General features: G+C 31.5%; 1 protein-coding gene and 1 long non-coding RNA gene across 5 annotated transcripts in view; one reads left to right on the top strand and one right to left on the bottom strand.

The window, feature by feature from the left end:
* Positions 1-1048: 1048 nt before the first annotated feature.
* On the top strand, positions 1049-25030 carry LOC134707924 (uncharacterized). The gene is made up of 3 exons (XR_010105786.1): positions 1049-1191; positions 22013-22078; positions 24898-25030. It is a non-coding gene; the product is annotated as an uncharacterized LOC134707924 (long non-coding RNA).
* LOC134707923 (LIM homeobox transcription factor 1-beta-like) overlaps positions 4815-26590 on the bottom strand; it is a 37465-nt gene continuing 15689 nt past the window's right edge. For all 4 annotated transcript variants that reach the window (XM_063568093.1, XM_063568090.1, XM_063568091.1 and 1 more), the window contains exons 3-7: positions 15358-15575; positions 11521-11660; positions 10470-10547; positions 9013-9157; positions 4815-6249 (exon numbers count right to left, since the gene is read on the bottom strand). In XM_063568093.1, coding sequence (XP_063424163.1) covers positions 6059-6249; positions 9013-9157; positions 10470-10547; positions 11521-11660; positions 15358-15575 — 772 coding nt within the window. In that variant the 3' untranslated portion in view covers positions 4815-6058. The remainder of the gene's footprint in view (positions 6250-9012; positions 9158-10469; positions 10548-11520; positions 11661-15357; positions 15576-26590) is intronic.

A 26590-nucleotide genomic window follows, 5' to 3' on the forward strand; every position in this document is an offset into this window, starting at 1 on the left:
CAGTAATAAAACTTTAAAAAAGAGAGGTTCCAATGTTGCAATACTTCATTTGTATCAAATCATGCATATTCATGCATATTTTAAACGTTTTTGGTGCTAAAAGATCGATATTTTTCGTGTTTCAATCAATTGATTGGTAATAATGCACCAGTTAACACAAACAAAATATTTACGTTAATCATGATATTACTTTTTTTTATATTTCACGCTCTCCCAATCACAGGACACACTTCTTTGCTAGTTTTATATAACTTGGACATGATAGACAAAGTCATCAATTCTGGATTCTATAACGACCAGTGACAAATATATTGTATCTACAAATAGTTATGACGAAAACAATTTCACAATATGAAAAAGTAAAATAAAGTAAGGAGATAGCATCGGTGCAACAAAGATAGCATTGGCGCAACCATGATAGCATCGTTGCAACAAAGATATCATAGTCTTGACCAAGGTAGCATGTGTGCCACCAAGATAGCATTGGCTCAACCAAGATAGCAATGGCGCAACCAAAATGAAATTGACGCAAATAAAATTCCATTCGCGAGATTTAATATGATACCCCTGCTCATCACCATCAAATTTCCTATGGTGTCAGTGTTCAAATGACTCAATTTATCTTTTTTTATTTTCGCTCAAATGTCCTATGCCCAACATATATAAATACAGTGCAAAACCATATATAAATATTGTGAGGTAGATAAATTCTGTCAATTTAAACCATTCTCCTATATTTTATAATACTTTGGGTTGACAATATCTGTGAATGCCAGATAGACGGAAGTACGGGAGTTCGGGCAAGCTCGGACAAACATAAAGTAAGAATATATGTTAGTTTCCTTTAAATCCAACTTAAGGTTTCTGCTTCTTATCAATGTATAAAAAATAGCTATTGTGTTATATAATTCAATCTTTTGTTTATAGGAGCTACTTTGTGTATTGTAGATGATATACATGTCCAGATATACATAAAAGATAACTATTGTCTTGCCGATATAGATCTGCTCGGATCATCACCTTCTGAAAGGCGCAGAGATATATCGTAACACATCGATTTTCAGGGTCACTGAAACTCTTTTTTGGATGAGTTGTAACATACATTTAGAGAGAGATTGTGTTGCATGGATGACCATCAAAACACATCGATTTTTTACTTTAAATACCGACTATTATTTGCTGAAACAATAGGTAAGCCAGTCTAGTTATTGTTTATATTTACACAAAGCACCTGTTTTGGCAGGTAGTATAAAGATATCTGCTTCTACTTAACTGTGGGAAACAAAATTTTACATTTTATTTTAAAAGAAATCTTAAATGATTTCATGACGTCTGTAGAGTTTCAAAAATTCCATTCGCCTGACACAAACATACCCCCTAAATAGTATTAAGCATTGGTGGTCGTAATGACATGCTTAGTCATATAAGACATGTAATACAAGCTTGAAGAATCTGTCGTCACGTTTAAGACGACTTTCAGATTCGTTTCGTTTACAAATTCCGCTAAAGTGTCAGACATTGTTAAACTATCTTTTATTGTCTTTTTAATTTTTTTGACAAGTTTGAAATGTAGCATTTTGAAGTTTAAGTTACAGTATCATGTTAATATTGTAATTTTCACCTAATGTTTCACTCTTCCTGAGGCATAGGTGACGAGATTAGACAGTAGATTCAGCATTATATATTTTCTATTGTTCGACTGAATTCATGTAAATTGAGTATGTATCGTTTGTTTGTTTGAAATTGCATACTTTAAATATAATTGTAATAATAACATTTATTTGAATTTCTTTTTTGATAATTGTACTTAGTCCTTGGTGGTGGTATTAAAATGATTTGTCATTTTTATTATGCAACCTCGTCACCGATTTTTAATTTTATTGAACTGTATACCTTGACATCCCAAATAAATCACATGGATACTTAGTACTAAAGATTTCAAACAATTGAATTGGAATATGACAAGGCCACTTATTGCTTATTTTCATAATGCGGAGAGTGCTTATCGAAAAAAAAAGAACCGAATTGTCAAATGTTTCTCTTACATGCTTTAACTATATTACAATAATTGGCAATTTGCTTATTTTCATCATGTGGAAAGTGCTTATCGAAAAAAAGAAGCCGGATTGTTTTGTATTTCTCCTCTACATGGGTTAACTATTACAATAATTGCTCATTTTTATTATGTGAAAAGTGTTAATCTAACAAAAACTTGCGGTTGAATTGTGGTCTAATTATAATGTTTAATTCACTTCCTTCGTATACTGTGGAATAGTGTGTCGCTTGTGTGTTTTTCGGATGAATATGACAAATCTGAGGCACATACCCGATACAAACACATAGGCAAATTTCCGTCTTAAAATCAAGACCAACAATTTTAAGATATGCAAATTGGCGTTTCAGGCGTGGATCCAGCCATTTTAAAAAGGACAAAAAAGGGGGGGTCCAACTATATGTCCCCATTCAAATGCATTGATCGGCCCCCAAAAAGGGAGTTCCAACACCCGGACTCCCCCCCCCCCCTGGATCCGGCAATGCGTTTGCAATTGTTTATATCCTTTCAGTGCGAGTTAACCCGTGTATTTGTGTCGTGAGTTGACCCGTGTATCTGTGTCGTGAGTTAACCCGTGTATCTGTGTCGTGAATTAACCCGTGTATTTATGTCGTGAGTTAACCCGTGTATCTGTGTCGTGAGTTAACCCGTGTATCTGTGTCGTGAATTAACCCGTGTATTTGTGTCGTGAGTTAACCCGTGTATCTGTGTCGTGAGTTAAGTTTTTTCCCTTGTATCTGTGTCGTGAATTAACCCGTGTATCTGTGTCGTGAGTTAACCCGTGTATCTGTGTCGTGAATTAACCCGTGTATTTGTGTCGTGAGTTAACCCGTGTATCTGTGTCGTGAGTTAACCCGTGTATCTGTGTCGTGAATTAATCCGTGTATTTGTGTCGTGAGTTAACCCGTGTATCTGTGTCGTGAGTTAACCCTTGTATCTGTGTCGTGAATTAACCCGTGTATCTGTGTCGTGAGACTGTCACATGTTTTTCCAGCGACAAATATTACTATTAAAGCTAATTTTTGATATTGCTACGTCGTGGTTACATTAAATCATAACTCCTACTATATATCAGTATGTAGGACTCGGGAAATGCAATGAGGACGCTGAAGTGATGGTCTTTAGGACGCGTAATGGCTAGTTTAAAGTTTACAGATGACCAATTATTATGAGAGCTTGATATTTTTTTAGTTTGTATATACCAAACGTCCAATATTAACTTTTCTCCAGTTACATTTAAATCTAGCTGATTTATCTTATTCCTTGTTCAGCAGCTGTATAGAGTTTTCGCTTATTTTGTCTGACTAGCCAAGAATTATTTGCATCTCAAATAGATCAGTTCAATTGTGTCTTTATATGTGGTGATGTAACAGTACGGTTTCGTTTGAAGGTTGGTTGGTACGATTTAAACGTTTGAACTAGCTACATTTGCTTGTATCTGTCCTAAGTCAGGAAACTGATGTTCATTATTCGTCGTGTGTTGATGTGGTGTGAGCCAGGGCTCCGTGTTGAAGACCGTACCTTGACCTGTAACGGTTTACTTTTATAAATTTTGACTTGGATGAAAAGTTGTCTCATAGACACTCATACCACATCTTCCCATATATTTAGACCGTTGGGTTTCTCTTTTGAAAGGTTTTAAACTAGTCCTTTTGTGGCCCTTACTAGCTTGCTTATCGGTGTGAACCAAGGCTCCGAGTTGAAAACCGTACTTTGACCTATAATAGTTCATTTACAAATTGTGACATGGGTGGAGAGTTGTCTCATTACCAATCATACCACATCTTCTTATATTCTATCTAACCACATGATTTCGGTCATTGCAATTGGTTAACTGGTTTTTAGGGTGAATTGCGTCTATATGTTACATCAATTTCTAAACGATAATATGAACGACTTCTGTTTCTGTCTAAGCTATTTGCTAAGTATAATGTACACTACATCGTTACAGGGGGTTGAGGACTCGTTGACTACTATCCAACATCTCAGGCCTGTGAGAATACAAGATCATACAACTCAGATGACTGGTAGAATTAGAAACAGTGGAACAAACTTAGGAAACCACGTCGCCCACTGTTTCGCCCGGAGTTGAACAGAAAGGTTCCTTTCACTTATAATAATTTATGGTAATTTAAAATAAATAAATAATTTCATAATAGCCTCCATATTTTATTTGGAAGTAAAATAAATAAATAATAAATTTACAAATAAAACAGTGCACATATATATAGTTAACGACAACGAAATAATGCAAAATTCAATGAAATTGCGGTAAAAAATAAATAAATGCCTTTTTCCATGTTAAGATATTCACCTGTTGTATCGTCTAAATGAAGAAAGCGATTTTAAGCAAAAATGGTACATGTATGTTTAGGTTACACTTTAAATTTAATAAAAAATCACTGAAAGTAATTTCCGAATGTATAAGGGACCTAAGAAATACTTCAAAGTATGTAAGAAATAACATGGAACTAAGCTTTTGTATTTACAATGTTAAATCTAAATTCAAAGTTTGACATTTGACTATTAATTTATGATTCGTTAGAAGAAGTTACAATAATTGTGAAGTAAACTGAACATATAAGAAATATTTTTTAGACAAGGTTAAGATGCAACATAATGAAATTGAACATTGGTTATTGGCAGTTCTAGTAGATACGAATCTTATTTCAAAAATATGAAATAAAAATTAAAATAAATAAATGCATCAAAGCGTGTTAAACATTTCATTTCATGTAAGAATCAGATATTAAAAAATGTTGCCGAAAAGAGCCGAAGTTTACCAAAATCTTGACGTTACATCCTGGGTTTTTTTTTTAAAGTCGGACAAATAAAAACTTTCTGAAAACTTTCTTTTAACAAACAAATATAAACACTTCTTATATATCAAAATAGCTGCATTCTCGAAAACCTAAGCAACGGAATAGGAATTGGGACATAATTTAAGTAAAAGCTATTTGCCATTCGATAATCATATGATTTTACCAACAATAACATTGGAAGAAGACAAATCTAAGATCAATGTTGCTGTAATATGTATAAGTGAAAAGATAACAAATAATATAATGCACCAAATGAACTATAACAATAGACATATATTGTATAAATATAAGATATCATGTGTCTTGTAAAAAAGTTATAAATGTGAACGGACTTACGGAAACTTTCAAGATCAGACGCTACTAGTATTGTGAAATTTGTTTGTTTGAAGATATCCAAAGTTCCAGTAAATTCCGTTTTCTCTCTTTTTATTGTGTGGAATTTTAATTATAATTTTAATATTCGTCAATTTAAAAATGAAAAACAAAATATTAAACTATAAGGCAGTATCAATTGACTTAAACACGATATCTGAGATTTATAGAATATGCCAAATGCGTATGAAAAGAAATACATTAAAAAAATAACAACAAACTTATCTACAATGTTGCTAAGAAACTAGAAAAGTTTTTTTTCTACGAATCTGACACCACCGTTTGCCATAGAATAAAAATGCGATGTTTAATGAATATAAATAAATTAACAATGATTTTTAGTTATGAATATGAGATAATATTGAGCAATCCTGATGATAACACTGTCAACAACTTTTTAACAAATAGTTGTTTGAAAATACTTGTATAAATGTTTTTTTTTAACAGTATTCTCTTTTCATAATCTACAAGGCGTAAGAGGACTAGTTGACCCTTCATGATCCGGTAAAACATACCTTGTTCATTATAAAATAATTATACTAATTTTATTCTGTTGTACAGCACTTAAATGACTTACTAAATAAATGAATGCATTTTGTATTCGTGAAAGCTGTCATTAAGACACCACTTTTCCGGGTCACTATGCACAAATTGTTTTTTTCTCTCTCCACATACATGTATATGTATGCAGGACAAAACTTTGTATTGTTTTTTTTCAATTATATCACATTGAACATTATTTACAAGAAAATGCTTAAATAATTTATATAAAATGTCTAATGATAGGGCGGAATGAGTTTAAACGTTGACTTCACTCTGCACAAAAATACGAGTTCTGCATGGAATAAAGTTTGTTAATGTGATTGGTCGGGCACCTCGATTTATTCAAATCAGGTCCGAGAGATTCTGAAATATTCTGTTCGGGTGACTCGGCTGAATCCTCTGACGTTTGCACATCCATAAACATGTTGTTGGACAGATCCACATTGGAATATAAAGAACCTGTAAAAGAAAAATAAGCATGTTTATCAATTGATCACATGAAATATAAAAAGTCAAATACCAATCAAAAAATATTTAGTCTCGCTAATTGAAGCTGGTCAATTTCTAATTTCTAAAAATTTATGCATGTCCTTAACCGTATTTTAATTTTATTTTTTTCAGATTTTTAACAGCCGATTTTGGTCACGATTTAATCATTGCTTCTGGCAGAATATTCAGGGGTGGATCCAGCCATTTTAAAAGGGGGTACCAACCCAGAGTAAAGGGGGGTCCAACATTATGCTCCAATTCAAATGCATTGATCGTCAAAAAAGGGGGGTTACCTCCGGACCCCCCACCCTGGATCCGACAATGATATTTACATTTGTTTGTAAGTATTTTAATTGTCCGGTAAAGTTTTACTTTCAAATCGAGGCTTCCCCGCTCAATATGATCTATATGTAACTAAATGCAACGTTATACAGTGATCCCTTTTCATACCTTTTCTCACTTTGGTCCATTTAACACACGAAAACATTTAAAAAAAAATACTTGGTCTATTTAAAACAGATTGTTGTAGCAATTGCAGATAAGATCTGTTATTTCTCAGTGTTTTTGCATCAGTTACATTTAAAATATTTTTTTTCTGATTGAAGCAAATGGGTTTTTAATAGCGCTGTAGACAGAAAATAACGTACTTAAAGAGTGGGAACTCTTTAAAAGATTTGTTATTGCATATGCATCATGCTCTTTTGAAGTTAAAATATCTCTGTACATTTTTGATTTTTTACTTATTGCACTAAATAGGTTATAGGCCAACCATTTTTTTGTTCTGTTTCTAGTCTGTCCATCTATCTACCTTATATTTTATAGATACCCTTTCATATTTTATGGACATATCGATAAGAACCATCAAGTCCACATAATGTTGGGTTAAGTACCGTTTAAAGCAGAACATTTTCCTGTTAAGGCTATGTATTTTTTTTTTTTTTTTATACCAACCATATCAATTTTTTTTAGTCAGGAGGACACGAAACAAATTGATATTTTTAGGAGCCTTAGTATTTAACTCAAATTCCTATCTTTCTTAATCATGTGATCAATAAAATACCTATGTACTGTAGACAATTTATGCATGCACTTGTCTCCTATTCATCCAACCGTGTCCTATTATGAAAGTATCCTTTGATGTGTTAAAGAAGATTTCAGATGAGTGAAAAAATATTTATGTACTTTTAATTCCACGATTAAGTGTTGAAATTGAGCATAACCAAGTATACTCGTCAATAGTGAATTTTTATGGGTAAAAAACGGGAATCTTGCTCGTATACTTAAAAAGGGAAGGTAAATTGGAAAGAAACACTCTCAAACAGATCTCTGAAGATAACAACCCACAAATGTATTTATCTAATACATTTGATATGCAATGGTATGATTTGCATTTTGAGATAAAAACGCTAATGCATTTTGCGTGAATCTACAGTTTTACGGTAATTGTTTATTTTGATAGCACCATGATTTTATTATTTTTAATGCCGTAAAAGAACCTTAAATATAGAAAGAAACTTGCGAAGTCATTTTTACGAAATCTGCGTTTTACATTTTTGAACTTTTAGTATTAAGTAAGTCTATCTTTACCTTAAAACACTCACTGTGTATTAAATGTTGGAAGAAAATGCCATTTAAATTTCGGCGAAATTTATTTTATGTTACATGCGGTTTTGATAATCAAAGTATTTACAAAATAGGTGTCCTGAAAACCAAATAATTCTCGCGAGCGATTTAATATATTCACGACTTTCGTGAGGCAGAGCAGAAAAATAACGCGAATATAAACCCGTCAATAGAAATCGAAATAGGATGTGCTTTGTTTAAGGTTATACACAGAAAAAAACCTATGCTGTTGGTACACTCCACCCCAAGAACTCCCATTTAGAATATGCATAGCACTTCTGTAGCCCCCTTAAATGTCAAATCGGTTCAGTGCAAGAAAAACTTGTCTGCGTTTTTCATTGATATACATTTTTTACTTTATCAAAATGAATCCTACTTTTTTAGTTCGTTTTTCAACCACCGGATGCCTTCAAGAGATGCTAAATAAAAAAAACTGGATATTTCCGGGTCTGATACGTGTTGAAAAGCTAATCATATCCGTAGGATATTATATTCAAGGTTATATTATAATTTTAGCATCTCATTATACTAGTTAATGCCAAAGTATATGTGATTGTATCGTATAGAACATTAATCCCAAAGTTTATTTACATAGAAATAGAAAAAAACCAAAGGGTATGAAATATGCTACACTGATTATTAATTTTTGCATAATAAAGTCATTAATCACCACGTGTTTACCAGTAGTAATACACTGAGGTGTTCGTGTACCTCTGTCTTCAATCAAGGTTTAAAGCAGCTCAAAACTAGAGGACGAAACTTCTCAAGAGAACAGATAGTGTAGTGTATAATATATTGACTTGAGAAATGCCAATCATTGCAGTATGAGATAATTTAAGGTGTTTGTTTGATACTGTATAAGTGTATTTCACATTGTATTTGTCTGATGCTATATAAGAGCAACACAAATGCGATTTCCTCAAATGTGGAATTGTTGAGCAATAAATTGTTATACAATTATAAGTTGAAAATAATTTCGAATAAGTGTTTTTTGTGTTTTACTCAAAGTATACTAAAAGGCATGGTTTTATCAAAGTTATATTTGAGTTTGTTTCCATTTAAACTTGAAAAAAGCTTTTGATAGTCTCTGTCGTCTGCAACGAAACTAACCCTCGTTATCAGATGCCATACGAAGAGATTGCTCGTCCATGTCTTGATACAACGATGGATCCTTATCGTCATCTAGATGTCGCCCTCGTCGTTTTCTTTCTTTTCCAATTGAATCGTCCGAACCTCTTCGAGACATTTTCTTTACCTGAAATATAAAAAAACTTTCCTTGAATACAAAGCTCTAGTTCCTTGTCCGGTTTGGATATACTGTGAGTTTTTCCGTTTTGGTTTATAAGCCCTTCATTGTTTTAATAAGATTTAGATTTTCAAGTATATTAGCCTCGAGCGTGATATCACTTTGTATTGTCGAAATGCACATTTGTTGCAGAAAAAAAAATGGTACTGTACCATTAATGATATTGAAAATTAAAGACTGTTTTTGTGTACCTCAAGTACGAGAATGAAATTTCTCAACAGTCTACTAAAACAAGTGACCACAAATCATTGGAGGTGATAAACATGATGTATTTCATAACACGTTTTCTATCGCAAAAAATGGAAAACATCTGTCTTAGTGTCACATTGTCAAAATTGAGAACGGTATTTGAATAGATGATTTAATTTTTGTTCTAAAATTCTAATGAGGCACTGGAATTAGACATTTTACATTTTTTTTGCTGCACTGCTATCGCGTAGATGGTTCCACACGAAGAAGCAAAGCAGTAGCAAATTTGTAACAGATAGCTTTTGAATTGTGAATTGAAAATGTTCTAAACAAATCGATGTTCGAAGACTTGATTACTTTAGCATAGATGGAATGTCCTTAAATTCATTGACCATAGTCAATGTTCAATCTGTCAAAAACCCAGTTAGTAATAATCCATTATGTAAATACACCAATACCGTTGTAACATTCATTTGGACTATTTATAGTTTAACACATTGTATAGGCATCTATCTATTATATAAAACTTCGTGTTTTGATATTGTTTTGTTGGGATGCTGTCTCGTTAACATAAACCCAACATATCCTTTTTATCGATATCATTTTCGACAGATGCTGATATATATATATATTTTCAATGAAGCAATATTGTAAAAAAACATACACCAGTTTTGATTATTGAGGATAGGTATGATGTTTCAATATATGAATAAAATATGACCAGATTGTTACCCCGGGGGAAATAGTCCTGTTCGGCGGATGTTATTGAACACATTATCCATTCACTTCCTTGTTTGTACTGAGGGTCTAGATTAGGGTAGGGTGTCATGGTGTCCATCACTTCAGTATTTGTTATTTTTTTAAGTCATTATTCTCTGATTATTACATTTTTTGCCAATTATTCTCCATTCTTTATATTTATGCATCTTTTTTGTTTACCCTATTTTTCTTCTATTTTATAGTTTATTTTGGAGTATTTTGAACATTTGGACGATTTTTTCTATTCTGTAAACCTACTCCAGACCCGCTGTAAGTATTGTCCATATAGTAACTGATTTTTGTTTGAACATACCTTTGCTCGTTGATTTTGAAACCACACTTGCACAACACGCACGGTTAATCCTGTTTCCGAGGCTAACTGTTCTCGTACCTGTAAAGAAATATAGAAAATTGAAATATTTGAAAATAACTTTTAATATTTTTCAATATTACTTAATGAGTCGTTCTATATTTGCAAATTTATAGTACATGTAAAAAGCCAAAAGACACAGCACATAGTACAAAAATCTCATAACTGTATTTGGCACAATTTTTTGGAATTAAATGGATTCTCAATGCTCTTCAACTTTGTACTTGTTTGGCTTTATAAATATTTTTCTTTGAGCGTCACTGATGAGTTTTATGTAGACGAAACGCACGTCTTGCATACTAAATTATAATCCTGGTACCGTTGATAACTATCTGTACAAATGAATTATATTTAGACATATATTATATGTGAAAGTTCTGTTATGCATCTTGAGAGAACATTCGCTCATGCGCACACGAGTTAGCTTCAGGTTTTTGTTAGGATACGTTTTACTCATTATTTTGTCAGTTTCTCTGTATTTTTTTAAGAACTGTTGTTCGTCCTTGTTTCTCTTGGTCGTGAAACTTCGTCGAATATTGGTGTGTGAAATTGAAACCGGAAAGTAAACATCAGTACGTTGATAGTTTTCGGTAACAAAAGAAGAAGAAGAAACCCTTCAGTTTCTTCTTCTTTTTAAGTATTGCTTTAGGTCTCTCCGCAATTACTTAACGCATATTCTTTTAGTGTTCGAATGTAAGTTCTAGCTAATAGCTGTTTCATAAGTCTGAATTGATTATGAGGAAACATTTGATTAGTGAAAGTATCTAATCATGCAAATATTCCACGAAGAAACATTTTTCCTACTTGAGATGTCGCAGGTTTTTGTGCATGTTTGATGTATTACTCCGCAAACTTTTTCTTTATTTGTAATAAACTTATCCTAGAAAATTATATTTGTCTGGTTTTAAAGATGCTTACAAGAGACTCCAATAATAGAAATCTAAAAAAATATATACATCTAATGGAAAATTATGTAAAAATACTGAATATTTACTTTCCGACAGGGTTTTGGATTGAGTTCAAATGCTGCCTTAAACTTTCGTCTTTGTTGTGTATTGAGTATTGTACGTGGACGTTTTGCTGCCCTATCTAAATCGCCATCAAAATCTTCATAACTGTCACTATCGTCTTCCACTGAAAAAAATAATCCCAATAATTAAAAAGTCTTTATTATTCTCAATTTGTCATTTTGATGTAAAATTGAATATTAAGATAATTTATTCAGTCTGAAAAGATGTAAATTGCATAAAAAAAAACAAGATCAGTGAAAGAGTCGTGCATGTTTTAAAGCTGAAAAAAATAAAGCATCAAATCTAGCTTGAAGATAAAAAACAAAATTTAAAAAATTAAATTGTAATTTGTCATCTTAAAAATAAAAAAAAAGTTCATGGAAAGTCAGGTATAAAACAACATAATATCTGTTACTGACAGTACACACTGTAAATGATTGACAGTTTCTTACAAGACGAACACTTTCTTTATGCAAAATTATGCAAATGAGATTCAAATTTATTTCCTGGTCTTCAATGCATATGCTTATAAGACTTTGATATAAGTGTACGTGTGGGTGTCCTAACATCTGGTAGATCGTTTTTTGATTGGATTACAGAATTGGTTTGTCGTTAGTATTGTACATATTAATGATATTCTAAATTCCCCGTTCTTTATGCTAATTAGCTAGCATAAGTACAGTATTGTGAGCCTTTGTCAACCAGAAAGTACAAGAAAAACGAAGATGAATATATTTGTATATATTTAGTGACGGTTATGACATTTTCCAATACGACATTCATCGAAATCAAGATTTTTGTGGTTGAAATTTATTTCAGTTTATTTTTAAGTTGTTCATTTTTTAGTAAAATTTTGAAAAATTTATTGCAATAATGCATCAAATTTTGTCATTTGTCGCTTAAAGTGATTTTTCATGTCATATGCGTTTTTTCAGCTGTCCAAATCAATATGAATGCATTTTGATTAAGTGGTTGCCAGATATGATTTTTTTTATAATGTTTTAAAAGCCTTAAAACAATGAACTTTGAGTAAATATCAAACGACGAAGCCATTTAAAATCACATTGTTTGAATTTTACAAAAACTATATTTGAGACATTGTTTTCAGTACATTATCCACTAAGTTGTATTTTACAGTTCAAATACTTTAAATTTCCAAGTTCACCAACTTATTTTGTCTGTAATGTCGAAATAGATTACCTTCAATTTAACGATTGACACCTGATAACTAGATTTACCTGCATTGTGTATCGGAAGTATGATAAGTGATGTCACAAATTGTCTCTTATTTGTTTTTCGCTTTTGGTACATGAACACTTGTGAAATGAAACTTTGATTGATGCAAATAGATCAAAAATTGATACAGACAGAAAAAAAATAAAGAATAGGTTTACAGTTTTATAGTTGATGTTGTTGGTTGCTTAACGTCTAGTGGCAAGTATTTCATGCATGTTCAGGACGGTTGCAGTTTTATGATGTTGTTTTCCAATTCTTCCGATTGGTTGGTATTTGCTTAACGTACAGTGGGAAATATTTCAGTCCTATTCCGAACGGTATTCAATTCGAATGATAAATTTTAGTCTCCGGTGATATGTAGCCGAGACTCATCTTTTAGAACTTGTCCCATATATTTCGTCGTTTACACACAAACCGCTTAAAAATAAATAAACGTTGACAACAGTTACCAGTAAGATTTACGCGGGAATTTACACATACAATTATGTACACATTTGATACACATGACCGTTGATTTGAAGTATATCTCCTTGCTTCGACTTTTTTGGAATGGAACCAACTCTGGAAATCTTAAAGACGATATGTTGTTCGTGACAAGATAATTATCAAGACATTAGATAAACATAAAAAAAATGTCGTTTACAAAGACTTAACATCAATGTTGTCGATCTAAGACACAATTGACTTTGAGAAACATGTAAGCAACATGATATCTGTAACTAAGGTAGATGATCTAGTTTATAAGGTTTGTAAACATTACGGCAATGTTCGTGGTATTGATGTATATTTGGAATACATAGGAAATATTTAAATTATTTGGAAGGAACTTTCTAATTTATTTTTGCTTTTGAGCATTTTAGAATTAGTTCTCAATCCACAGTTCAAAGGGAGCACCCATTTAACTTTTAAGAGGGTTTTTTCTCACTCAGTACACTTTTATTTATATAGGTTTTGAACGCCATCGTTCAGATTATTTTTTTCAAAATTGAAAACTATAAGATACAAGTATGGGGGAAATCACGGATTCAGAATACTTTTTTTTATCATTTGCTAGACCAGAGTTACCAGGGGATCAGAACGGAGTTCTTTGTATAAGAAATAAACTATAAAAACACAATGACACGCTAAGTTCAAACAGCGCTAGCTCCGTCTTGCATATAAAAAAGGAGACGAAAACCCGACGAAAGGAAACAAAATTATTTCCGGGTTACCTTGTTTTGTGCAATTTGTAAACAGGTTCAATATGTTTTTAAAGACTAAAACCTTCAAATGACCAACCCAACAAAACACATCCCCTGTGAACCTCAAAATATTGATAGTAGTTTGTATAACGTCCAGTGGCAAATAGTTCAGGCATGCTATTGATACTTCAAATATAAGAAGGATAGGGAACCAGTTTTTTTTTTTTTTTTTTTTTTATAAATTACCCAAACGCTTTTACATGAGTAAGAAACGCTGCATACTGATTATGTTTTGAATCGCCTGCCAAATGAAAATGACGGGAACAAATAATTAATACTAAATAGTAAATGAGCACCACATCTCGGACAGTTGTAAACATTAAAGACGTGCTGAAGAAAACGTATGTATCTAATTCGGTAAACTTTTGGTTTTGTGGTCTTGTTAAGGGAAAAGCCTGAATGCAAAAAAACGAACGAGGTCATCGTAAAAACTTGTAATAAACATCATGCAGAACTGACGTACTTAACGTCACAAATAAATAGTCTTTTTATTTTTGCATACAAAAAAGCTCTAAATGGATTGATGATTCAATTACAGAGATTTCTGCAGTAAATTATAGAAAAACAAACAGAATGACACGTTCTGTTTATAGAATGACAGTTTAGTGACACAGATCTTTGAAGCTAACGGCTAAACAGCGCCAACTTTTCACAATTAGCAATGCAAATGAATGCTTGTTGTACTTTCGAAATGTTAATTACTCGAAGGTCACACTTCAAAAATTTAAATCTTAATTGATGTGACCAGTGTTCGTAGAACATTTTCTTTGTTCTTAGTTGACAATTGTAGCACGGCATGAATTCAAACTTTATTTTATGACAAGTTATACTGCCGTGACGTTAACATACTATGTACACTCAACTAATAGGAATTTAATTGAAAAAGTTAGACATAAGGCCTTGGAAAAAAGAATAATACTTATTTTTAAAATAAATTTGCAAGAAACATGAGAAACAAACAATAAATGTCAAATTTGTAAATATAGTCATCATGGATTTGTCAAATTTATCAATCTATGGTAGTACCAATTTGTCATTCAAAGTCATACCTATCAGATTCAATAACGTATATATATGTTTATGTATATAAAAACGCTAAGGGTGCCTGCGTGTTAACATTAATGACACAATTTGAGGAGAAACGCAGTTGCAATTCATCTTGTTCGCAATTTAGCGTAGATTTTTTGAAAAATACCTATTGTCGAAATGAAATTTGGTGAGGTAAAATTGGTACCTTCAATGTGCTCAAACTTATCTTTTCACATCAGATACATATTTTTTTCCGCAGGCTACATGTATATAACTTAAACTAAGAGAAAAATGAATAAAATATATTTCGGTTACCTTTTGGACTATATGAAAGAACACTAAATTCCTTGTCAAAATCAAATCGACAAAACAGCTGTCCATCTTTGAGCACATATTGGTCCCCTTTCTGTAATATATGGCCACATTCCACACACCGGAAGCAGTTCATGTGATATACATTTCCATTAGCCTTCATTACCAGTTCTTGAGCTGAAATGCAGTAGCCACAACCAGAACATTTCCCGCGGAATAATCTGAAAAAAGTATACATACAATAAGTCTAAACGTAAACATAGGTATAAGATGATGTGATAATGGTACTTATGAGAAAACATTCGACCAAGTCACAATTTTTAAAGAAAAAAACATTATAGGTCAAAATACGCCGGTCTTCAACATGAAGCATTGGCTCATACCGAAAAATAAGTTATATGTATAAAGGGCCCCATATACATTTATGAACAATGCAGGCAAACATTACAATTTGGTTATGAGCAGATGCGGATCTATATTTAAAAGGGTGTCACCAGAGAAGGCAATGTTAAGAATAGAGCATGTAAAAAGTATATATATGTAGTTCTAGAAGGAACAACCCTTACACCTGCCGCTCCCAAACTAAACCCGGTTCTGTTTCGTTTAATAAAGTGTTGCGTGATCGATTATTCAATAAAAAACGCCACTTCTTGAAAATATATTAACGACACTTTTCCCGAAAAAACAGGAAGAAGTAGAGATTGATATCTGTGATAACGTTAAATAAGTGTCACAATTATAAACAAGTTATATAAAAGCTTGATACATATTGGTTTGCCACATACACATAAATACTGGAGAAGGTTATTAAAGTTTGTAATATAAGTCAGTAACTCATGCATGGCAACCATAAGTTCTGTACATATGTATATGTAAAGGCTCATTGTTGAAGGCCATACGATGACATGTGGTTGTTATAATCTTTGACCCTTGGTCATTGGTGAATGGTTGTTTCATTGGCTATCATACACCATCTCCTTTTCGATACATTAACTGTTAAATTGCTTATTTTTTTTCTATGTCAATGGGTCCAGTTTTGAAATTTTCTATTTCCTACCGTTGTTTTTGGATAACAAGTATTTTATATACTGAATCAATATTTTTCGAGACAATAAGGGCCAGTTTTGAAATTTTCTATAACCTACAGGTTAGTGCCCAGACAGTTGTTTTTGAATAAAAAGTTTTTATATTGATTCAATATTTTCGAGGCAATAACCTGACAATGTATGCAAAGTTACGAAAGTAAAGTACAATCAACCTCTCTTATTTATTCAATCCAAAGTCGGCGTGGTTAATAAGATTTCCTTAAACGCATGCTGTGCAAGTCGCAATGTCAGACGGCTATAACGGAAATATCGTATGACTAAAAAGGTACATGTACTATACAGCAGAGTCATCAGTACTGATGTCAACTGCACATACATATATTTTGATGTATTTCGTGTGTGGTACTTAGTAATTGAAACTTATTCGTGCAGGTCAAATGTAAATATAATTTAATTGATCTTATATCAGTAATTATAGAATGTTCAGTCCTTAATCAAAACTTAAATGAGGGTCATATATTTTGGTATGATAATCAAATAGGTTTTATACACGTCGGACCACAAACTGTACGAGTTAAATTTGATAACAAATTAATATATATTTTGAAGCAATCATAATTTTGCACATAAGAAAACAATTGAGATAAACTGGTTTACCGGCGTCAACGATTCCAATTGTGTGTTGTCAAGAGTTTTAGCTTGAAGATTAAAGCAAAAGTTTATAAAAAAACAACACTTTTAAACGAAATAGTGAAAACATTATTAGGTATGAACAAAACGATCGATGCCTTCGTAGTCCGGGACTACTAACCAAGGTTCACCCCTTAGTTTTTGGTGAGGTAAGTGTTTCTTAATCTGTGTTTTTTCGTGAAGTGTTTTGTGTATTTGTATGTCTTTTCGTGGTGTTGTCTCATTTTCCCCCAAACGAATGATTTTGCATTTCCCAAAATGTTCCCTTTCACTCATTTTCATCGGGAGAAGCATGCACACAAAATGAGCTTTATAAGTTTGCTATGCGATATTCAAGCCAATCATTTAGTCTCAGTTTCATTTAAAGAAAAACTTAACTTAATGAAGTGTCAAAGTTTGCACATTACAATTTTATTCCTCTTGATTATTATGCATCTATGATAATTCAGAGATGTTATTGTAATGCCAATATGAACTATCCACCAAAAGAGAACACACCATGCATGTAAACATCTACAGGTCAACGTACTGCCTTCAACAATGATTAATTGATTGTTATTAGTTTAACGTCTAATAACAAGTAGTGCATGTATGCTTATGACGGGATCGCATTAACAATAAATACATTCAGTAGTTTCTGCATGGTAGGGATCAATTGGAACGGTTCTGCATGATAGAGGTCGATTCTGTTGGTTTTGCATGGTTAGGGTCGATTGGGATGTAGCCTTTTGTAGGACAGGGACATTGGATTGCATTGAAAATCGTGGTCTGTGGAATAGGAATATACATTTTGCATAGCGACTGTCAAACTACGGATCCCACACAAAATTGTTAAAAAACAGTTTTTAAAAAGCAGAGAGCATATAACTCTCTGTACAAGATGCATCTTTGTTAAACGTCCCTATTCTGAACGGACGTGGTTATGTAAAACCTATAATAGAGAAAACTAACGGCCCAATTTAAGCTGATTTCTCACGCTGCTAACTTTCGCCTTCATATTTATGAATTATAATATGCATCTCCTTATCAATCAAAAAATTATTTGTGACATGCATTGTATTTTTCTGCAAAATCTTGATAAGTAAGGATATTTTAAAATATACATAATTTTATTAATATTATCAACAATCAATAGTGTTCGAATTAAACCGTGTGAACAGCCTTGGTTATTATATGTTAAGATATCATTATATTGTGCTCCCATCAATACAATAACTATATAACAATATTATCAAAATCGAAGTCGGGTTTAATCGAGATATTTTGAAACGGTTAATTTCTATATCAACGATAGACGATCGTATTTTCTGATAGGGTATTTGCGTATTAAAATCAAAAATGACATTTGCGGTCAGCAAACAGTCTTATTTGCGTTAAGTCACTCTTGCATTTTGATCTACCAAATTTACACGTACACATTCAACTGTATAATTCCAGTTAAAACCTGTCAATTGTCATGTTTTAAAATAAGAAAAGACTATAAGTCAGATGATTTCGAGTGGGTAAATTTGTTTAAGGTTATATATTACAAAGATGGTCTTCTCTGAATTTCTCCCAGCAATTCTATTGAAAAAAAATGTCTCCCAATATTTAAAAGATATATTGTAAATCCCAAATGGAGAAGTGTTGTTTTCTCTTCACGATTTGTTTTACATTTTGCATAAATAAAATTGCCAAACAACGTTTTAATTTTTTTTTTTGTACAGTCATATTTTCATACTTATAAATGATGAATAAATACTAATAAGTAATACAAAACGTAAAATCATCATTTTTATTACAAATTATAATAAGAAAAAAACTAGAAAAAAATACGGTAGTAATAACCAGAATTTTTAATAAATAATAATAATAACAATAGAAGTGCTATAAATAAATAACATTCGACATTTTAAAGAGCTTGATAATTATCACTGATCAAATGTCATTTTTAAGACTTGATTAAATGAAATGAATTATTAATTTATTTCAACACGACAGAAAATCTAGATTTTATTAGGAGTTTAATTTGTTGATTTCATATCAATTTTACAATTGCTGAATTAATTAATAATTGTTGCATTTTATTTTCTCTGTAAAAATTTGCTTGCGGCCACTGGGGAGGGTAACTCTTAAGTTGAATAACACAATTCCTTTGTTGTTTTCCTTGTTTAGAAATTTAAACGCTCTCGTGATATTTACTTTTTTGTTATTCCGTGATGACTAAATGCCTAAATTTAAAGTATAAAATGACCACTAAAATTGTACCTGACGTATATTTTTTTGTTCACTTGTAATTATAAAATTTGAATATTATCTTTTGTACTGTAGAATTAAACTACAAAAGTTGACTTTTAAAAACAAAAAATCAATTTTCTCAGAGGTGGTGTAATCTCTTGTATCGTTGTTTTGTTTCTTTTCATAGGAATACTAATTAGGTCAATTATGGTCGAGGCTAACTCGTCTTGTCATGACACTTTTACTTTTAGCAGACGATAACATCGCCGCCATTACAATGACCCAGTAATTAATGATTGACCTTTTCTCTTTACATAAAGAACAAGAATTGCATACCACATCACTTTTATTATGGAGTCTTTGTTTTTGTTGCCATTTTATCGAACAAAAATATTTCAAAAACAATTGAAAGTAGTATAAAGCTAAAAATACTACATATTTTACAAATTACAAAACGAGATATAATTGCATACGATTATCTTCTTCTTTTGGTATTTGTCATTCTAGGTTAATGGCGGTAATGACCGATTTACTAAATTTAGAATACAAGTACATGTGCATAGTACTATTTTTTTTGCTTGTACTATTTGCACTTAATATACGATTAGTCTATAGCTAGCTAATATGCTCTTCAACTTTATACTTGTTTGGCTTTCGATTTGTTTTATCTAAGCATCACTGCTGAGTCTTTTGTAGACAAAACGCGCGTCTGGCATAATAAATTATAAGCCTGATACCTTTAAGAACTATTTACACCACTGAGTCTATGCCACTGCTGGTGGACGTTCCGTCCCCAATGGTATCATCAACCCAGTAGTCAGCACTTCTGTGTTGACATGAATATCAATATATGGCTATTTTTTTTTTATAAATTAACTGATTGCAAGATTGTGAATAGTCAAAAAACTAAGGATTTTCTGATCCTAGGCATAAATTACCTTAGCCTTATTTTACACAACTTTTTGGGAATTTTAGGGCTTTAATGCTTTTCAACTTTATACTAGTTTGGTTTTCTAACTTTTTTGTGTCTAAGCGTCACTGATGAGTCTTATGTAGACGAAACACTCGTCTGGCGTAACAAAGTATAAGCCTGGTACCTTTGATCACTATTATTACTATATGACAGTCCCAACAAGAAGTTACAGAAGTAACATTTTCAATATTGTGGTTAATATATATGCAACCCATACCCTTATATTAGCCTTACTCTGACGAGTGTCCTAAACTCAACCCTGAATCTAAAACTTTTTAAAAATACTCCCTTTATTTAAAAAGAGGCCATATTCTTTTCGATTTCAGACACTTGCTAACAACAGTCACATCAGCCAGTTCAGCATTACAATTATATTTCATTGTTCTACATTTGATTTACAGATCTTAAACCATTGATATGTTTGCTAATTTTGTGTACAGAATTCAAAAACCCCTTTCACTTAAAAACTTCAAATCGTTAAATTTTTATTTTTTATGTTTGAATTTGGGTTTGTAACAACACTGTAACCGACTGGATACGACAATTTTATTACAGCTGTTTGTTTAGTTACAACATTCTAACCATACGACTCCACTTCAATTATTTGTATTCTAACGGCTGTTGAACCTAGCAAACTCCACTTTAAACGTACAATCATACTTTTTAAAGATCTCCGTGGGGGTAGACTTTCATTTTTAAATGCACCTTTACGAGCCTGTGTATGACATAGTCAAAACCGATTTAATGCATTCAAATATTTGTTTCTAAAATACAATATCTTTGTTTGCACATGGAATATACAAATATTGTATTTAAATGTCATTGTAGATTGCGAAGCAAACACTTTCTTTCCTGCTCCCCAATATATGTATACACACTTGTAGAAACACTTTCATACATTTTCTCTGTCAGGTTTGTTGACATTTTTTCTTGTTGACGGTAAAAAAAAAAACCTCCGAAAATAGAACAAATGTTAAGAAAGTTTTGTAAATAAATGGACCTGACAAGAAAACGCATACATTTGTATTGCCAATGTTGATTTAACACATTTATACAAGGGAACCTAAGAAGGGACTTTCACTGCGCATTCCTTGTTTCGACCACACTTTGTTTGTTTTAAATGTAAAATCAACATATTTGTTTTCCTGTTAACTTATTTAATAACAACGAACTGTTCTTATTAAATCAAGTTGTTTATAAGAAAGAAATTACAAATATAAAGGAAAATGGGTTCTTTTTGTCACATATGAGGTACATCAATAACAACTTGAATTCGACATTACACAGGAGTGGAACTTTCTTATAGTGGTATCAGGAGACAAATAAACAATACAGGAAAAAGTAAACTAGTGTTCCTTGTCACCTTGTCAAATAAAGGCAATAGTAGTAACCACTGTTCGAAACAGACAATGTTCAAAAGAGACAATAGTCCTATACAATATCTCAAGATTTTCACAATCTTTTTAAGGTTTGTGCTGAAATATATATTTTCCACACCTCTTGGGCTCAGGGAGTCGTTGCTTGTCCCTACCTCCCGTTCCGTCTATGAAAGTTATAGTGAGATAAAACAATTGTAATACTGGATTTATTGCCTCTAGAAATTTGCAGGTAGATTTTGATTCAATTGTGCTGATCATGGAAATTCTTATTCATTTTTTTCTAATTTTAGAATCGTAATAGTTGCTGATTTATTCGAAAGCATATGTGCAGGTTGTGTTTTGTCTATTTTCAGGATAGACTGAGTTGCTGATCACGACAGCATTTTGAACTTCATGTTTACATTCGTACTACATTTGAGGTAATATTAAAAAGTTAAATCACAAAAATATTGAACTCCGAGAAAAATTAAAAACGGAAAGTCTTAATGAAATGGCATTATCAAAAACTCTAACACACCAAACGAATGAATACCAACTGTTATATTCTTGACATAGTACAGGCATTTTCTTAAGTAGAAAATGGCGCATTAAACCTGTGTTTTTAGCTAGTTGCACCTTTCAATTGTATGACAGTTGCATTCAATTCTATTATATTGAAAACGAAAACAAAATGGAAAATTTAAGGGATTATATAATAAAAAAAAATCTATATATAGCCGTGGACCTGTTTAGGTATTAAATGTAGATGTCCAGAAGCCTACAACAGTTGAATTTATTATTTGATTTAAATTCATAATGTTGTCTTTAAAAAACATAAACAAGATCTTAATATTTATTAAAATGGACTCTTGTCAAAACCAAATAAACAATAAACTTGTCTCTTTTCTATACTTAAACGCAATGTCGTTATTTTTCTCTATCATTTCTCTACCGAGGCCCAAATTGACTAATGGGCCCTGAATCATTTGAAATTATAAACATATATATACATATTAGATTTAAGGCTACAACTTGTAGAGTCCACAATAATTTTTGCCTCTTTTCTAGTTACACGTATGAGACACAAAATTATTGATGCATATCTCTCCAAAAAAAGGAAAACATATTTACGTGGAGAGAGGGAGGAAAAAGGGAATCAATGCATGATATATAGTAGGAAACAAGGGGAAATAGTTTATGTTTGATTAACTTCAACATACTCGACATTTTGATACTTAAATACCTGTAACCGTTAAAAGCCAAAATAGTTTAAGTCATTTAATCTTTTATATATACACTTTTTGCAGTCATAAGTACTTCTTAATCAAATAATCGGTTTAGAAGGTTGCCGTTTGGTGAAAGTTACTTACATTCTTATAAGTCTTTGTAACCCAAGAGTTAATTCCCTTTTCAATTAGGTCATTTCTTTGTTATGCCAGACTTAAGTTTGGACTTTTAAGGTCAAATAATATGTATTACATGCAAAAATATTTGCATAAAAATGTTTTGTTAACACATTAATATTAATTTTAAAAACCTATAAAAATGATCAATTACATGAATTCGTAATGATTCATGAATGCATTGTTATCAACAGACATAAGCTTAAGTTATTTAAATAAATAGAACTACGAATTGTCTGAAAGGTCGAAAATACTTTATGAAGAAACTGTAAAAACAGGGAACGATAATTCATTCCTACATAAAATCATTTAATAAATGCGAAAATAATACGAAGAAGTATTATATTTAACGGGACAATCTGCTCCGTATGAAAAACCAATACATAAAGTAACAGCCATAATGACAATAAAGACAGGTGGCCCATGATAAAACAATAACCGATAATCGTTATATATTATAGTATACATAACATGTAAAGGAAAACTCTATGATAATACAAAAGAGAGGTTAAAAGATACCAAACGGACATTCAAACCCATTAATCAAACTTAAACTGACAACGTCATTCCAAAAATGAAGAATACGATTAAAACACGAACACCAGAATTACAAAACACAACATAAATAACTGACTGACCAACACGTACCCCTAATAAACTGGAAAGGAGATCTCAGATCAATCCGACAACGAAACCACATGGGGAGTGGGATATGCTTACCCATCAGGAGCATCTGATACAGACCTCGCGATTATAATAGTAATCAAAGTTACCAGGATTATAATTTTGTACGCCAGACGCGCGTTTCGTCTACATAAGACTCATCAGTGACGCTCATATCAAAATATTTATAAAGCCAAACAAGTACAAAGTTGAAGAGCATTGAGGATCCAAAATTCCAAAAAGTTGTGCCAAATACGGCTACGGTAATCTATGCCTGGGATTAGAAAATCCTTAGTTTTTCGTAACATTCAATGTTTTGTAAACAGGAAATTTATAAAAAAAATGACCACATTATTGATATTCATGTCAACACCAAAATGAATATACAGTAAGTGGTATTCATGTGCTTGGCTTTTACTTGTTTTATGTTTGTGTATGTAAAATTGAGAATGGAAATGGGGAATGTGTCAAAGAGACAACAACCCGACCAAAGAAAAAAACAACAGCAGACTGTTACATGTTTTTTTTGTCGTTTTTATCATGTTTTGAAATGGTTTTGTCGATTTCCCTTCGATTTCGGAGTACTAATTCTCCCTTTGATAAACTTCTACCTCTTTTTAAAAAATAATAATAAATGGACTTTTTAAAAAGGCGACCCTCATTCCTATTTTTGAGAAAGAGATTTCGACTTGAAACTTTGATATACTGCTTCAGTTAAGAAATATAGTTCGTCAAATTATTAAATATAATCTAATTCTGTATAAAATATTTAGAAGGATAATTTCATAATTATTCTTGATTGATAAGACAGACGTCTTCAAAATCAACCGTTTAACCATTTTCATTTCAACGAGTAAATTCATTATTTAGCAAGTTTTAATAATAACTTTCAGTCTAACATGTATGGAATTCAACCAGTTTTGATAATAACTTTCAGTCTAACATGTATGGAATTATACTATTATTTAAGGTAAATATATTGTATTTGTTTTGCTCGTTGTTGAAGGCAGTGCGGTCACATATAGTAGTTCATATCAACGTCATTTTAGACTCTAATTGATAGTTGTCTCATTGGCATTCATGCGACATTTCCTTATTTTTATATCAAAGAAAAAAAAGTTGCTTACACAACAAATGGATCTAGAGTTAGAACAGGAGTAATAATTATTTAAATGAAAGCTTGTTCATTTTAGATATGTTAACCCAGGAAGACCAAATCAGGTGCGAAGTAATTACTACTTGAGAACTTGTAGAAAACTGTCGTCTGGTGGAGACACATCCGACATGGAAGGTCTAAATATTTACACATAATATACTTCAACTTGACACTCGATAAAAACAATAAAGTAATAAAATTGTCACCGTTGTACAAATTTGTCCTTAGAATTTAAATATTTTACAGATAAACAGTATAACGGACAATAAGAAATCTACATTTATTTTTATAATCAGTTATAATAGCCTTGTTAAATTAAAATATAACAGAATTATGTCTTAAATTTTTGTATTATTTTAAAGAATAACCACAAACATTTATATATGTGAGTATCAAGAAATTTGTCTCGAATTTGAAATGATTTTATCATTAATTTTTTAACATGAACCAGTTACACAATCTTGATGCGACATATTGATAATAAATTTAAAACCATGTCTCCTGAATTATATGCATTCGGAATTGATCTAAAATGTCATTCGGTACTGCTCTATGTACACACGAAAGTGCATCTATTGTTAGCCTGCCTCAATAGAATGACATCTACGGTTTAACAAATATATACAGACTTTTTTGGCATTGACAAAAACAATTCATATAAAAGGTCTATATTTGCTTGGGAAAAGAAAATTTAAAAATGTTATAATCCGATAAATCGATTTCTTTTTTATTTGTTAAACTCTTTAAATCTTTATTTTAAAATGTGCAAAACGTATCAACTAGGAGCGTTGTCACTTTTCAATATAATATCGATTTAAATGATCTCGACCCTAAGATCAGACTAGATTAAATAAAAAGGTTGGATTTAGTGAATAAATGTTTTTTGAATAAAATTCTTTCAGATGACTCCTTACCGCTGATATGTTAAAACCCGTGTAATATACAAGGTCGATGACGCACCACTATACATGTCACTTTCTATCATTCTGAAAGTCTTAAATATTTAAAGGACATGAGAAAATGTGAAAACAAAAGTTTCCATTCAAATACAAGATATACTAAAATCTCTCTAGAAGAGATATGGCCATGGACGGGGATCATACAGATTTTCAAGTATTTCGTCAAGAGTGTGATTACAATCTGTAACAACCCTCTATGAGATGTGCATCATAGGGTTTTTATATCCTTTGTCGTGTAACAACCCTCTATGATATGTGCATCATAGGGTTTTTATATCCTTTGTCGTAAAATTAGACAAAAGAACTGACAGACAAACAATTGCATTAAATTTTTTAAAAAATCTTCATATTTCAGAAGGATAAACTTAATCGTGTTATAATTGACGTGAGGATCATCCTTTAAAGATTTGTAAATGATTATGTAATTTTTCAATCTATAGTTTATTCAAATTACAACAAGTTATGGATAATAGAATAGTTGAATAACATGTCTGCATATTGTTGAATTGATCAAAAGAAAAAGATACATCCTTGATGGTGAAAGTGTCTTTTTAAAAAAAATAAAAGTAGCAACGTCATCATGCCATCTGAATACATTTAAACGTTTTGACAATCTTAGTCAGTCAATGTCTCTAAACAGATGTATAGCTATGGTCTTTAAATTTACATCTAACAAAAATCTAAATTTTAAAAGTACACCAATTTCTTTATCACGATAAAAAAAGGTTGACAAAACTTGACAAACTACAAAATAATTATACAAAATATGAC

The sequence above is a fragment of the Mytilus trossulus genome, chromosome 2 (genome assembly GCF_036588685.1).
Source record: "Mytilus trossulus isolate FHL-02 chromosome 2, PNRI_Mtr1.1.1.hap1, whole genome shotgun sequence".
Lineage (NCBI taxonomy): Eukaryota > Metazoa > Mollusca > Bivalvia > Mytilida > Mytilidae > Mytilus > Mytilus trossulus.